Source organism: Neolamprologus multifasciatus, chromosome 14, assembly GCF_963576455.1.
Source record: "Neolamprologus multifasciatus chromosome 14, fNeoMul1.2, whole genome shotgun sequence".
Taxonomy (NCBI): Eukaryota; Metazoa; Chordata; class Actinopteri; order Cichliformes; family Cichlidae; genus Neolamprologus; species Neolamprologus multifasciatus.
Window position 1 is genome coordinate 28903976 of NC_140452.1, and position 16967 is coordinate 28920942.

At 42.0% G+C, this 16967-nt stretch overlaps 1 protein-coding gene across 2 annotated transcripts in view; it reads left to right on the plus strand.

Annotated features, from left to right (window-relative positions):
- Positions 1-16967, plus strand: part of hip1 (huntingtin interacting protein 1) — a 50459-nt gene that overhangs the window by 16411 nt on the left and 17081 nt on the right. For both annotated transcript variants that reach the window (XM_085131240.1, XM_085131242.1), the window contains exons 2-14: positions 3831-3894; positions 4352-4494; positions 4599-4655; positions 8524-8604; positions 9271-9347; positions 11319-11380; positions 12472-12612; positions 14340-14397; positions 14578-14653; positions 14892-15035; positions 16167-16264; positions 16538-16610; positions 16701-16884. In XM_085131240.1, coding sequence (XP_084987366.1) covers positions 3831-3894; positions 4352-4494; positions 4599-4655; positions 8524-8604; positions 9271-9347; positions 11319-11380; positions 12472-12612; positions 14340-14397; positions 14578-14653; positions 14892-15035; positions 16167-16264; positions 16538-16610; positions 16701-16884 — 1258 coding nt within the window. The remainder of the gene's footprint in view (positions 1-3830; positions 3895-4351; positions 4495-4598; positions 4656-8523; positions 8605-9270; positions 9348-11318; positions 11381-12471; positions 12613-14339; positions 14398-14577; positions 14654-14891; positions 15036-16166; positions 16265-16537; positions 16611-16700; positions 16885-16967) is intronic.

The window sequence follows — 16967 nt, forward strand, 5'->3', positions numbered from 1 at the left end:
AACTCGAACATCAACATGTGGTGAATCTGCAAGATCACACCGAGACAGACTAAGAAGATATGGAGCCTTTCATTCACTGAGGTCAACTCGACACAGAGAAGATCTTAAAATTTTCCTAAAGAGACTGACAGAAATCCCTGCTCCCAGATCATTCCTCCTTTCATCTCTCCTTTCCCTTCCCCATTCCAACCTCCTTCTACCCCACTCCTCCTCCTCTTCCGATTCCTCGCAGTAAACTTCCAGTCCTGGCGGCTCACATACTGGAAGAGGAGGAGCGCACTCAGAACATCTGTGGGAAGTGAGATTATGAAACGGGCCTCCCGTCCTCTGCTGACCCCATCCCCCTCGCTCTCCTCGCTCTCTGCTGGAGATACCCTGCAAATGATAGCGGCAGGATACGCTGCCCTGTTTGGTCGTGTGTGCGGCATTTCGGGCTCCGTTTGAGTCAGCTGTTTGGATGTAGAACTTTTCCCGGTTTTGTTTTCCCCTCGTGTTTAACGTCAGCCAGATGCTGCTTCACGTCGCCTCGCCTTCACAGAAACTATCTGAAAAACTCTGAAGCGATGTGGGTTCTAGAAGATTTATATTTATTTGTACTTGCAGGTTTTTCCTGGTCGGCTGCCAGCTGACATAACCTAAAAGCATCGTGAAAACTTTCACACAACAGCTAGAAGGCTTTTGAACTTTTCATGCACGTATCTATGGATGCAAATTTCTGTCAGTCCAAATGTAAATGGGCTATAAATATATCTTTCCTACACAGTTTGAGCCCTCAAGGTACTTTCTTACTACTCCAGGGGACAAATGAGCATCTTCCCCAAGGGTACTTCTACATGCAGACGAAGGGAAGCCAGGGATCAAACCGCTGACCTTCTGATTTATAAACGACCTGCGCTGCTGAGCCACAGCCGCCCCAGTCTCGCTGTATTGGACCGTTCAGATATTCCTCAGAGGATGAATCCAAATAAATGCAGCGATCTCTGATGTTTATTTGTTTTTCTCATCATAAGTAAAATGTGTATGGAAATTTCTCAGCAGGTGTTAAATGGTTTATCATAAAATGTCCGCATATCGGTGATCTCCACAGGCTGAGTCAAAGAGGAACTCCACTGGCCAGTTTCCACATCGCAGAAGGCGCCACCAAATACGTGAAGATATTTTGATAGTGAACTTGATTGCACAAAACCGGTTATGTTTCGTAGATCAGCACTGGTGAGGGGTAGAGTTTAAAAAAAAGAAGAAAAAAAGACCTCAGCTGATGCGTCAGGCAGTCGAATGATGACGAAATTAGCCAGTGTGTAATGTTCAGGTCATATTGCATTGTGGGAAATTGGGAAATTTAGCATAGAGGATATGAAAGAATGAGATGTCTAATTCTGCCTCATCGCTTTAATCATTGGTGCTATAAACTCTGTTTTAGCTTTTCTTCTGGCACCATCGCTGGGTGATCATTTCAGTTCCTGTTTTTCATTTCTGGATCATTTCAACATTCTGGTTTCTGACCAGGCGCCTACAAAACGAATTGCTTTCCACTCAGACTCAAACTGTAAACTTCACTTTCAATGAGCAAGTGTTTTCCTGCTAACAAATAAAACTAAAACGATAAAAACAAACGAGGCTGGATGTAGGAAATGTCGTGCTTTCAGTCTGTGTAACGCAATATATCTGTCTGGCACAGAGATCAATTATTATCCCTGTTTATTTAATTCTTTATTCCTATTACTCATGCTACTGCACTTATTTGACGTGGCTGTAGCTCAGGAGGTAAAGAAGGTCTAATGCAAATTAGATTGACTACTGAGAAGTTTGGTCTTTCTATCCCCAGCTGCTCCAGAGTGCATGCCAAAGTGTCCTTGAGCAAGGTACTGAACCCCAAAGTTGCTCTCCGATGTGTTGTTAAGTGCGCATATGGATGGGTCAATGAGGCATGTTGTATAAAGCACTTTGCGCGGTCAAGTAAGAACCAGGTTGTTTACCCTTATTTGGTTTTAGTCTGTTGTTAGGTGGTTGCTAAGACATGTGATGACTTTATAATATAATAAAACGCCTGATTTAAGTTTGGTGCCTGTAAATCAAATGTGTATTGTGTTGAAATTAAAAGGATGCAGGTGCGGAAATGCGACAAGTGGGCCATTCTAGCCTATTGGTAGGCTGTTGTTAGGCAACACGATGAGGTCACAATACCTGATATAGATGAGATTTGGTTGGTGAGCCCCTGATTGTGTGTGAGGAGTTACTACTACTGTTGTTGATGTTATTACGGTTGATGGCTGTAACAAAATAATTTTACAAATATGGGCTAAATGAGGAATTTTTCATCTTATTTATTATTTGCATGTTAGCATGGTACCATTAGCTTTTAAGCTATGCTGTGCAAAGTCCAGCCTCACAATCTGCAAGCATTGCTGGACACCCAGGCTTTGTTTTATTAAATAGCGGTTGTGTTTTTAATGCTTTTCTTTGAATAGCACTTTATTAATTTTGTAGTAGTTCGTAATATAAGTTATCTTAGAGCATGTTTAGTATGCCTCATTTTCACCTTCCTATGTTACAGAGAAAGAAACCCAAAAATATCCTGTATAGAAAGTTACAGTTGAGAGAAACGACTCCCTTTCAACTGAAACGAAACCCCAAACTAAACCACATTGGGATTGGTGGCTTCTGCCTCAGCTAAGAAGGTATACTCGCCACTTTGGTGGGCCAGGAAGTGCAGACCTGAAACATGTAGAGCCTGCACAAAGGTAGGCCACAGCGAGAGAGAGAGAACAATAAGTAATTGGCTGTAGCAAAGAAATGCATGGAAAATGGGGGGGGCCCACAGCACCATATCTAAATGATGGCCTGAACCATGAGCTTTTATCTAAAGGGTAGTTTAAGAATGAGAGGGAGTGTCCATAGTACCTCCTGAAAGCCAATAGCGTGCCATAGCACAACCAGAAATCCCCACAAAAACTGGCAAACTAACAACATCCAAGCTACCGGTGGCAGCATTTTCAGCCTTGTGACTGTGTCACACTGGGTTAGAGCAGAAGTGAAAAGTCATTCCAGTGCGTTCTGGTGGTTCTGTAATTCATGTCTGATGATTCTTAAAATTTGAGCTGAAGTTGGAGGAGCTTCAGGTTCAGTCTGGCCAACATTCCTCAGTAGATGTCACAGCACAGACAGATGCTCCCCTGCTTATCCGCACGTGTCTGGTTTCTGGTGCCGTCTCATTAAATCTGTCTGGTTACAGTCTTAATGTTAACTATGTTTGCTGAAGAGTAGTCAGTGGTGGTTTTCTGTCCGTCCTCTATCCTCTGCAGATGTTGCAATTGTTTCCTGCTCTATTTGTATATATGATGACATCTAATCCTGTGAATTAACACAAACACGCAGGAGAATTAAAAAAAAAAAAAAAAAAAAAAAGCACCTGCACCGTTTAAGCCCTTCTTACATGCTCCGTCACATGTCTGTAATTTAACTTGCCGACTGCACTCCATGCTGAGATTTGGCAGGACACGCGTTTCTTTCAGGCTGCGAGGCTGTAGATCCTCCTCAGCAGCAGAGAGGAGGCCTCTCAGCTGCTGCCTTGAATACCAACTCTGCAGAAAATGGGTCAATCAGCGCGTTATAAAAAAACCTGGGCTGCCTCTCATTCCCCAGGTGGTTAGAAAAGGGAAAAGGCAACTTTCTGAAAGGTGGAAGGATGTCAAGTTTTAAAATGAAAAACTTGACTTGTTTTTTTTTAGGGTTTTTTTGGTTTTGCTGTGAGTAAAAAAGTTGTGGGCTGATTTATTTCCTCTGCTTCTCTCCCCTCTTCTCTTCTGCCCTTTCTTTACTCCTCTTCACAGGCTGTCAGCATCAACAAGGCCATCAACACACAGGAGGTCGCTGTCAAAGAGAAGCATGCCAGGAATATCCTAACATAATATATGTGTGTGTGTGTGTGTGTGTGTTTGAGGAGAGGAAGAGCATTTGTTTTGACTTTGTTGTGTGTGCAGAATCGTCCTTCCGTAGCTGGAGGGCTGTGTTGGTGCAAAACAGCAAATTTTGTGTAACCCCGTCGTCTGCACATGGCCCTGCTGCACAGCTAATTTAGTCATGTGTGAAACCAAACGGAAGGCTAGACAGACATATTTCTGTTTTATCAGACAGCACCAAACAGCTAACATCTAACATCCTACACAGAGACAGAGCTAAGCAAAGGCCTCAAACATCAAAAAAGAGATCATTAAAAAAATACACACACAAAGGAGATGCAACAAATGTTAAAATAAGAGTTTTCTGTATTAAGATTGGTAAATACGTAGGCTCCGCCAGGCTCCGACTACACAAACACTGTAAGCCTGTGATCCTTGACTGCCACTCTCACCCTGCATCTTGGGGACCCATCATGAGAAAGGTGCCCACACCTTCTGGGCGGCAGTCAACCGGCTTCCTCTCTCCAGCAACGCCGTGCTCTGCTGGAAGTTCTGCCACGTCTTCCACAAGCTGCTGCGGGACGGGCATCCGAACGTACGTAAACACGAAAACTTTGTCTTCCTCTTATTGTGACTGTGTTCTGATACTCAGTGTTAAGGATGTTTCCCCTCTCTTTGTTTCCATTGTTGTTTCTTCAGGTGATAAAGGACTCCATGAGGAACAAGGCTGATTTAACTGATATGAGCAGGATGTGGGTAAGGATTATGTCATCTCACACAGTCAGAAGTCTCATTTACTGCATTTTCCACACTACAGGGCGCACTTAAAATCTTTTAATTTTCTCAAAAATTGACAGTGCGCCTTATAATCCAGTTTCTCTTATGTATGAATTCTGGCTGTGCTTACTGACCTTGAACCGATTTTATGTGATACACGGCATTAAAAAATCTGACAAAAAATGTTTTAGTAGGCTACCGTAGTCAGGAGCCTTGTGGAGTAATCTGGGTCCAAAACTCCGTCCTCCTCAGGCCCCAGTCAAACGAACACTGCAGCATCACTGAGAGCTAAAAACTGTCTAAATGATTTCATCTTTAATAAAATTATCAGCGTTGCTGCTTTACCAGGTGTAACAATTAAGTTTAACATCCATGAAAACAGAATTTATTAAATTTAACAGATTTAGAAGTTAGCAGGAAGTTAGCTCGCTAATTTCCACCTAAACATCATATAGCATGTTCTGACTGAGAGATGTCTGAACAAATGAAAACGTACAGCTCTGCTGTCATTTCCAACATAAATGAAGACAGAAAACTAAAGAGCTGTGACTTTTGTAGGATTACTGAAGTTGGACTAGCTGGAATATAATGATGTGCTACGTGATCGCTAGCGACACAGCTATGTTAGCATAACATAAACAGTGAAGCTGGAGGATGAACGCTAACTTTTTTCCACTGATAAAAGTTAACATGAGGGTTCCTGATGGTTATGGATAAATCCAATTGCTTGGTAGGATGCTGTAAACGGACCAAACTTCAGTCAGGAGAACAACTGAGATAATCCATCCACAATACCAGGTTAGTCATTAATATACTGCAACAACACGTGAATAGAGCAGCTGCGAGAGAATTCAACATTAATGAATCAATGGTACAGAAGTGGAGGAAGCAAGAAGAATGAGTTGAGTAAAGTTTGACTTATCTGACTCTTTTGTTTCGCTTATGGTCCAAAATATACGGTAATCTTCTTTAGTCATTACTTTATTGTAACACTAAAAAGGAATTGAATAAAACATGATACGAATGAAACATACTCATTACTAAAAGGTAAATCAGAAGTCAATACAAGACGAACAAATGTGACCATTTAAACTAGTAACTCTTGTCAGACTCTGTAGAAATCTACCAAATCAAATATGCCGAGCTATCTGCTGTGGTGACCAGCAATACTACTCTCCAGTAAAATTTACAGCTGTCGTCATAAGAGATGTGATCTATCTTTACTGAACCAGTTTTGTACAACCAAACTGTCTTTTGCAGCTATATGAAGGATGCCTTATTGTTATTACCTTTAAGTGTCATTAAATTCTAGTTACAGTAATTAATGTTATAAATCATTCTGTAATTGCATGGTTTTCTGACAGCTTGGCATTATCGTGCAGCTTGGCAGTGGCCAAAGTGCATTTGTTATGTGAAGACACGAAACATTGTGTATTATTGTCCCCTTTATTCTGGCATCACAGTTGTGTGTGCAGAAGTGCAACGTACTGTAGAGGCGCTCGGTAAATGAACAAAACAAATTCTGTCAATTAATTTACGGAGGCAGTAGCTTTTTCGCTTTACTTCCTGAATTACAGCAGAGCTTAAAGTGCTTTCAGAGTAGATTATTTTCTTTTTTAAAAGCATGTTGAGAGACCAAGAAAGCCACAGAAACAATAACGCAGCAGTAAATAAACAGGCGGCAGAGTTATTAGACATATAGTGCTCAGGCTATTTTTACAAGCTGTTAGATTAAGCACCAGATTAAGTTCACATGGAATAAACTTGTGTAGCGAACCTCAGGCCAGGTGAAGGTACTCACAAAAAAGGCATTAACTGGCTATCCAGGTGGGTGTCGACTCATTAAAATGATCTTTCTAAGAGTTTAACATATACAGGTGCAATTTTTGCTGATTTACTTGGTTTTTGTTCATTATCAACAGAGTACGGCTGCCAACTGTCCTCTTTGCTGTGGTGATCATAGCAGATTATATTCATCATCATTTGTTGATAGCCTGCTGCCAGAGTGTAGTGACAGACATAATGGACAAAAGCCACATGAGCTCATGTTGCATCATCTACCACCCTCATGAAACAGTAATGTCACCGAGGCTGGTGTCGTTCTGGTTTGGGGGATTTGTGCTGACATGCGTTTAGTCTTGGTGGTGTAGTTAAAAAACAATACTGGAGTCTCAAGTCTCAAAAGATTTTCAAAATAATGTCATTTGATAATATTTGCATTTATCCACCCCACTGACTTCCCTCTCCAGGTATCTTGTAGGAAGCCCGAGATGCATTAAAAGAATAAATAATTTAGTTGACCTGAATAGGTTTGAGCACCACTGTTAGTGTTACTGCGCCTTTAGTTAACCAATAACAACCGAAAGAAAACACGAGTGATTAAAATGGACAAGAAATATCTGCCTGGTTGAAAAAGCATGGATGAAAATTGTTTCCTGACATTATAAATGCAGAGAATATTTTATTTATTTATTTTCTTAATTACAGATAAGTTGCTAAAGTAATGAATTAAAAGTGGAAAATTGTCATAGCTAGCTAACTATATGCCTCATGAGTTAAATTATGTAGATAATAAACATAAAGGTTTAGATGGGCAGTAAAAATTATTAACTGTATGCATACATTACATTGTTAGCGCAACCTAATGGATTAATAGTTGAAGTAGGTAACTAAACTTAACTAGACTGAAAGTTGGAAATTATCTTAGCTAGCTAACGGTATGGCTCAATAACTGAGAGAGCTAAAGAAATGTTTTTAGAAAAAAAACCCAGAAGTTTTAACAAGCAATTTAAATGATTACCTAATTGTATAAATAAACAAATGAAATAGTCAGCTAAACATAATGGATAAATGATTAAAGCCTGTTTCCATCAGTAAAGAAAAACTATTTTACCTTCAGCAACTCACATTTTTACGTTAGCAGTTTAGCAAGTTGCATATCAAGTTTTGACTCAGGAATAACTCACAATTTTGACTTGCGTGTGTGTGTGTGTGGGGGGGGGGGTGTTTGTTCAGTGGCACAGTTAACAGCTAAAATTACATAGTATTACATTAAAACTTGGAAATTGTCATAGCTAGCTAACAGTTATAGCGAGCTAACAAGTTGCAAGAGCTGTTCAAGTTGTTATCCAACTTGAACAAATATATACATAAAACAAATGTATAAATAAATAAATAAATAGATGAAAGTGGAAGCCAAAAAAGTGTGAATAAACTGTAAAATTCTTGTTAACGGAACATAACAGCTTAAACATTAGGCTGAGTAATCCTGAATGTACACCCAAATAACATATACAGATATATGTAGTATAGCGTTGATGAAGCAGTGTTGTCCATCTGAATGGGGCATGGATGGAAAATGCTGGGAACCGCTGATAGAAGTGAGCAGATTTTTCTTCATTATATTGATGCCGGCGACTCTGATGAAAGGCAAGCATAAACATGTGTCAACTGCAATATATTTAGCCACAAAAATCTCAAGAGACACTCCTAAGGGATTAATTGAGCAACAGCGACTGGGGTGGAGGTCTAAGATATTCCTTATTACACTAACTCAGTTTTGCTGATGTCAGTAGGGAGGAGGATACAGGAAGCGTGGTCAGTGGGACAAAGGTTGTGGCCTCTTTCTTTCCTGTTATGTCATTACCACCCTCACTCACAGGCTAGAGATATTCTACTTTTTCCTGGCACAGGGATGTTGTCAACTGGGTTTTTGCATTCACCCGTATACTCTGAGAGTGACTTTCCACGGAGTCCCTGTGACCTTTAGAAGGAAGGACATGGGGACACTGTTTCTCCTTTGTTTCCTTGGATTTTCTTCACTTCCTCTTCTGTCTTTCTACATCAGGGTCACCTGAGTGAAGGCTACGGGAAGCTGTGCAGCATCTACCTCAAACTGCTCATCACCAAAATGGAGTTTCACATCAAAGTGAGTTGGCCTGACCTATAAAACCCATCACCACTCTCCCTCGTCTCTCATTATCTTTGTCTCAGACTCTCCTTTTAGTGCCAGCGGGTCTCTGCGGGTGGCTTCAGAGAAAATTCCAGCTTTTACACTAATGGCCTCCCAAGAATCTGTAATGTAGCTTTTTATGAGACATCTGAGTAGAGTTAAGGAGGGACCAGAATACAGTGCCGGTGCTGTCCCAGAAGGTCTGGGTGTTTTTTGCCAAGGTTGAGGATTTTCACCTGGAAAGTGACAAACATGCATATGACGCATGCCTGCTAGTATGCATATTAATTCATTATTAGTAACAATTGCTCTAATCAGTTGTTTCTATTAAAAATGGATCACTACGTGTAGATTGACATTGCTATTTCACTACATGTTTTTAAATCGAGAGATCGAGTAACAGTAGTAGGGTGAAAGTACAAAATAGTGTGAAATACTCACGGGGTGTTTCAAAGTAAAGCCTTGTCGTTTGCATCTTTTGTCCGGTCTCCCTCATCTCCAACCGCTCGTACAACTTATTTGACTCACAGTGCTCAGACTAATTAATGAATCTTAATTTAAATAGCACATTAGTTTTTACAAGCATCAGATTGGTCTGGTATATAACCGTAACAGGGATTTTTACATTAAATTGTCTTTCAGAACCCTCGTTTTCCAGGAAACCTTCAGATGTCAAACCGACAGCTCGACGAGGCGGGAGAGAACGACGTCAACAACTTGTGAGTGTGGCGAGTCGCTGCTTCGGCTGCTCGTATTGTTTTTGTTTGGCAGACAGGACCGCTGTGCTGGCAGTGTTGCCTTTTTCTCAGCTTTGTGGAGCAAAAGTGTGAAATGCAAAATGCTTCAGTTGTTACCGGACAGTCACGCACGGATAATATGTGGCTGTTCATGGGGATAACCAAAAGGCTTGTTCTTTACTTTGACACATACTAACACTTTAACATGTGTACAGAAGATGTTTCATTTGAGGTATAGCCTCCACTCAGCATGATGCACGCAGTCTCTCATCTGTGCATGGACTGCACAAGTGTCCGGATCTGTTGTTGAGAGATTGCTCTGCATTCCTGGATGAGTGCAGGCTGCAGCTGTGCAGTGGTTACTGGTTGTGGCTGGCCTTTGATGAACATTTTGATGTTCAATAGGAGACATATTGGGAATAAACGGTGGCTAAGGAAGTGCCTGGATATGCTCCCGATCCGGAGAGAGATGGTCACGTAAGCCAACAGTCCTGGATCGGTATCTGCTTCTTTAATGCTTTGATAGTAATAAACCAGACATGTTTTTGTTTGATATTTTCCCCCAAAAAAGGAGCAAAAGTTTGAGGAAAATCAGAAAAAATGGAAAGAACTTTGTAAAAGAAAGAAAACACTCGTCTGTAGGTTAAAAGAAGTCTAATGTTATAAGTGCTCTGTACCTATTTGTTAGATTTGCCATCGATGTTGTAATCTGAGGCGTGTATATCAGTGTCATCTCACGGACACGGAGAGGTTTCAGTTGTCTTTTATTCGTTTTTGCGAGCCACGTGGATCTAATTAACACGGGCAAAAGGAAGACATGAAAGAGCTGTCATAAACACAGCAAACACTTCATTTAGGATAGTGTGCCCATAACTATTCCTTTCTGGGCTTTTTGTTTTGTTTTGGGTTTTGCTGTTTCGAGGAGATTCCATGAGAAAGTTACTCTAGGAGAGCTTGACTGAGCCGTAGAAAGTCCTTAACTCATCAACAGGACCCGTATCTGCTCCTTTGTTCGATGAAGATCCTGATGAGCACTGCCGGAGCTAGAAAATGACCTCCAGCAGATCACTGGTGTGAATGTCTCTGACCAAACAATCAGGACTTATAGAGGGTCCTGTACTCACTGCCAGCACCGTGGAGTCCAACTGGAATTTGACATAGAATACAGAATTGGCAGGTTCGCTTTGAGCACATGTGACAGACATGAAAGGGTCTTTAGAAGCCGTGGAGAACATTATGATGCCTGTAAAGTCATTCAGCATGACTGTGTTGTTAGTGGGTCAGTGATAGCCTGAGGAGGTGTATCCATGACAACAACACCGCCATTAGGTATCAGTAAACCTTGGATCCATTGTCAGACCCTACGCTGGTGCAGTGGGTCCTCGGTTCCTCCTGGTACACGGCAATGCCCGGCCTCATGTGGTGAGAGTATACAGGCATTTCCTTGAGTATGTTAGAACCGATGCCATTGGCTGCCCTTCATGGTTGCCTGACCTAAATCCAATAGAAACCCTCGGGGACGTTATGTTTCAATGCCACCAGGTTGCACATGAAACTGGCCAGGAGCTCAGTGATGCCCTGGTCCAGATTTGGGAGGGGACCTCCGCAGGACACACCATCCATCATCTTTATGAGCCTCAACATTGTCAGGCATGCAAACAAGCAAACTAACAAGCACCGTTATGAGTTTCTACAATGACATTTCGGTAAAATCCCTGTGGCATAATGTTTTTTGTTTTGTTTTTTACTTTGATTTCAGGGTGTTTCTGAATCAGGTCGATCGTTTTCATTTCCATCTAATGATGTGGCATCCTTGTGTTGCTAACAAATTATCCAGTCCATATCGGTGTAGACGTCCAGCATGAGATCTGATGTGTTTACTTTATTTATTTATTTTTTAAGTTTAGCATTTCTATTAAAATGAGCTCTGCGTGTCTCTCTCCTGTCCTGTAGCTTCCAGCTGACCGTAGAGATGTTTGACTACCTGGAGTGTGAGCTCAACCTCTTCCTGGGTGGTAAGTTATTCTGGTCTGACTGCGCTGCCAGCTGTGCTTATCTGAAACCGTGCGCATTAACATTCACACACCCACAGATGAATGCATCCAAGTTCACACTTTCACAGACAGGAATGCGAAGTCTGACGGACCGGAGGTCTCTGCACAATGGTGCGCAGAAATAAAGATGATGTCATGATATATATATATATGTCACGTCAGAGCTCCACCTCTTCTGATTCAGTTTACTGCCAGGCTGTTTGTGGATTCATGTTATATTTTAGACCCCCTTGTTGTCTGGGTGAGTCATCCCAGGTTAATGTCTCTTGAAGTGTGGGTCAAGCTAAAAATAGAGCGCTGGGATGTGACCAGGAGCTCAGAAGAAATGCCGGGAAGGCTGTGTGCCTCCATTTATGAATGATCAGGAGGAAATTACATTCTGGTATCTATTTATCATGGCTTTCATTCAACATCCTGGTGATGTTATCAAACCCTCGTCCCCAACTCCACTCCTAATATTGCTCCTAAGCCTAAATCATATCTCTTTGTTACATTGGCGATCACATGTCGCGCTTTGACAAATCAAAAACCGAGGTTGCACCCAAATCTCTTATGCTGTCGTCAGCTTCCTCCTGTGGTCTGTTCTCTAAAAAGCATCACGTCATCTGGGGGTGAAGAGGCCAGGCATCTAGGTGCATGCGTGTGTGTGTGCACACTGTGACTAAGCAGGAAACCACACCTCAGCTTTACACATACGCTCTCAGCGGCCGACTTTGGGGATAGTGTGAGCAGGGCAGCAGGGAAATGAAAGAGGGGGGCGTAATGACAGCGAGTCACACAATCCCTTTAGTGTTCAGGTTGCTGCTCTCTCTCTCTGCGTCACTTAAAACCTTTTTTAAGTGCAGCAAGAGTGAGCCGTGTGCTGCTCTCAGACACTTTATTAGTTAATTGTGGCAGAAGCAGTAAAATGAAGAGCACGAGTTGATTGAGTCATGAAACATGTATGATTGATGAGTCTCCCACTGTTTGCAATAATTACTAATGCTCATGTGTGTATGTGTGTGCATTGATTTTTTTGGGTCTGCATTTATTGACAGTCTCTCTCCTCACAGTGTTCAGCTCTCTAGACATGTCTCGGTCGGTCTCTGTGACGGCGGCGGGTCAGTGTCGTCTGGCCCCCCTCATCCAGGTTATCCTCGACTGCAGCCACCTGTATGACTACACCGTCAAGCTGCTGTTTAAGCTGCACTCATGTGAGTCACACACCCCTGCTGGTCGAGCACACACACGGCTGCAGGCTCAATAACTGCAGCGGTGCTCAGTGTTGTCGTTACTAAACGCAAATGTTGTGCAGTTTTTGAATATCGTTGAAGTGACTGGAAACTCTTGTTAGACTGGGCTGATTTGTTGATGTCTAGCTAAAGCAGGATTTTGTCCATGGTGATAACTGATTATTTCCATTTTTTTTTATTAGTTGAGATTGTGCAGGAAAATAAACACGGGCATTACTCTGAAACTTTTTTTTTTTTTTTTAAATTCTAAATGCTGTTTATGGTTTTCTGACCTTAGCTTATCCTTGGCTTAATCATTAGTGGTTAAGACTTAGTCTCACTGTGTTTGTTGACCAGTTTCAATCATAATTGTATTTTTAGTTTAATGTTAATTGTTTTTAATGTTCGAAACTGGTCAACAAACGCAACAGCAACATTAGGTCTGCAGCTAGCGATGAACAAAACTGCCATTTTTTTAAATGCATCTGTAATTTGTTGCTAAAGGTAAATAGTAGTCATTGCCATCACATCTGTCTAAAGCACAGATGTGCTTAAGCCATTTAACACTAACTTATGACTCATTCAAGTACAGTCGAATGATCAGTGGATGGACCAGTGTTGTGTCTACACGTAACAGACAACCTAACAAAGATCCAATGTCTTTACACACTTTGTAAACATTTTTGTGACAGACTGCCGGTAACAATTTCCATAAAATAGCATTTTTGCACCAACAAGGCAATTCTCAAAAAGCTATTAGTCTGAAACTTGGCATATCTCAGCGTGGTGTGCAGTGTGTCCTTAAACAAAATTTGAGGAAACTGAACAGATGCAGGACAAAAGAAGAAAGGGAAAGACTAAAACACTATCCACAGCAGATAAACAGCATCTGAAATTAACATCTTTAAGAAATAGGAAAAAGACCTGACACAGGACCTGAGTGATGCATCTGGACCTTCAGTTGATCCGTCTACTGTTCACTGAAGATTCATCAGAAATGGTCTCAGTGGAAGGGCGGCTGTCAGGAAACAATGGAGTACTGCCTGAAAAATGTCTGATTGGCGTCACTTCAAATTTTCAGCATGATAATCATCAAACACACTCCCAATGCAGTTTTGTTTGCCCGCTTCAATAAGTCACTGCACCTTTTCCAAGCAAAGTATAAAGAAATGTGGGGTGGCTCGACACTTTTGAACATTTCTATACCTCAAAAATATTTGACATCATCATTTTGCCTACAACAGTAAAATCACAGACCAATAAATACTGTAGTATGGGCTTGTATTCAAAGTCTCACTCGTAAGCACCACTTAAGTACAAGCTGATGAAGCCCTGTGTCTCCTGAACTGCACTAGGTTTAGCTGTAGGATTTCTAGCCTTACCTTTGGCTCTTAATATTCCTCAGATGTGTGCATACTTAAAATCTCTGACAGTTATCTTCAAAGATTGAGAGATGCGTTTCTCCTCTCTGAATTGACGGATTCCTCAGAACCCCTTGGGCTCATGAAGATTTTCAAAGCCTCACTGGGAAAAAAAAAAATTAACCAGCAGCTCAGTTTCAAAAAGCCTTTTTCTTACTCTCTGGAAAGGTAGATGTGGAAATTTGCAGTTCTGAAGTATTCTCGTGTATGCAGTCAGACATGTTTTAAAGTATCCTGATCTACCTGTCTGTAAGTAATTCCTGGCCACTTGTCTTTGTGTGCACGCAGGCCTTCCAGCTGACACTCTCCAGGGCCACAGAGATCGCTTCCAGGAACAGTTCAAGAAGTATGAAGTTCACTTTCAGTGTCTCACACACACACAGAGTTGGTCACAGTTTCTCTGAGCTCTTGTCACCGTGCTGAATGAATTTTTAGTGTCAGACCTTTTTGCTCTGTCTGCTTTTCTCAGTGAGGTTTTCTCGTTTCCTCTTTTTCATTTTTATATCTCTCCCCTTTTTGCTTTCAGGCTAAAGAGTCTGTTTTATCGCTCCAGTAACCTGCAGTATTTTAAGAGGCTGATTCAAATCCCACAGTTGCCTGAGGTGAGGACTTAAGCGCATTTAAACCACACCTAAACGTGTAAAAGTTTCAGTTCAAAGCTTTTATCTTTATTGTTGAATCCCATCGTTTTTCACAACTGAAAATGAAATGTGAAAGTCCTGACACGAGGCAAATTCATGTCACGCTTTCATGAAAATGTAGGCAAATTCCACTGTGATGAACCTGACGAAACCAGGACGTTATACAAAGAATAACCTCGTGCCTTTCTGATTGTCACAGAACCCTCCAAACTTCCTGCGTGCATCTGCTCTGTCGGAGCACATCAGCCCCGTGGTCGTGATCCCCGCCGAGTCGTCGTCCCCGGAGTCGGAGCACGTAGTGGAAACGGACGACCTGGTGGACACAGACGTCCCCGTGCTGCCGGTAACCAGATAAACAGCTCTGGATGTTGTCTTCTCTGTTTGTCCAGCCAAATTATTAGGAACATCTGTGAACTCGTATAGGATCCAGTAGAGCCGCTCTGCCGCATCGCATAGATTTATATTTAAATGTGTCGTCTATCTAAGCATTTCCTCTGTATCTGGTTTGTATAGTATTAATTATGTTGTTTTTCAGATGCACATGAAATCCAGTGTCTCAGCTTATTGGAATATTTAATAAGAGCAATTTAAAATAAATAAATAAAAGGTTTTACAGCATAGAAACAGTCTAACCTAAAACAGTTTGGTGCAAATTATTGGTATAACATGTGATCAGCTCGTGGCACTGCTGAAGTGTTACTGAGGGTTTGACAAAAGCTTTCAGCTTGTCAGTATTTTTAGCTCTGGTGTTTCTCATCTTCCACTTGACAATTCCTCCAAGTACGGTTCAGTTCAGGCGGGTCGATCGAGTGCACTAATGAAATGGTCGACAAACTGTGGGCACGTGTGAAGTCGGCTTCTCCATAAAGTGCTCTGAAATCTCTTGGTAGACAGCTGTGTTGACTTTGGATCAAACACCTCCAACAGCAGCAGGTGATACAGCGCTCAACATCATCCCAGACTGCAGAAACCTCACACTGGACTCTAGATCCTTGATTTCCAAATGAAATACACAATTTACTTTTATCTGGAAAGATACTTTGAACCACAGCGGATGTCCTTAGTCCAGGTAAAACATTTTCAGTGCTGTCTCTGGTTGACAAGTGGTTTCATATTAGGAATGGATCGGTTTCCTGAAGATGTCTGAGCGTGTGGTGCTCTGACCACAGCCTCAGTCAGCTCCTTCTCTGCAGGCTCTTTCTGTGCCTGCTTGTTGAGGATGTCAGTGATGATCATCTGGGCCGCTGTCAAGTCAGCAGTTCTCCCCATGATTGTGCTTGCGTGTACTGAACTAGCCCATCAGACACTCTGAGTAAATTACAATCCAAACTCCAAACACAAACTGGAAAGGAAATATTCTAAATACAAGAGATGCTGGATTTTCATGAGCTATCATAATTATCAAAGTAAAAACAAAAGTGGTGACATGTTCCACTTTAGGTTGCTATGTGATTTGTGTGTTTATCCTTTTCAGGCTCCTGTGGAGACAAAATTCGACGACCTGTTTGGCACCTCAGCTGCTATCGACCCGTTCAACTTCAACAGTCAGAACGGCATGCGCAAGGATGACAAGTGAGTGTCATTACAGGAGCATAGTGACATGAATAAATACTTATTGTATATAAAATTGTCCCAAGTGCTGCGTAAACATGTCTCTGGTGCCTGAATGGTACCGTGTGAATCTTGTTCTCCAGTTTTATGTAGAGCAGCAGAGATGACAAATATTGCCAAGTATCTCTAACAGTCCAGGACACTCGTGTGCCATCGTACCCCAAATAACTAAAGGTTTGCTTATGTTAACAACAATCAGATTAGATTCATTTTTATCTGTGATGTTAATGACAGAGACCGGCTGATCGAGCAGCTGACGAGGGAGATCCAGGCCCTCAAAGAGGAGCTGGAGTCTTTCAGACTGGAGGTAAAAACAGCAGCTTTTTTCCTAACTTTATCCGAGCAGCATCCTCACAAAATGTGTGACCTTTTCTCCTGCTCTCCTGTCCGTCGCCAGAGCGGTCGGTTGTGCCAGGCTCTGCGTGGGCGAGTCAACGAGCTGGAGGCGGAGCTTGCCGAGCAGAGCCACCTGAGGCTGCAGGCTGTGGGAGAGAGCGAGTTCCTGAAGGCCGAACTGGACGACCTGCGGAGGGTCAGGGAGGACACGGAGAAGGAGCAGAGAAGCCTAACGGAGATTGAGAGTAAGGTTTTGTTTATTCTACACCGGCACATTATCTACTCAGTCAACGAGTCAAATTTTTGGTCACGGTCGTACACTCTACAT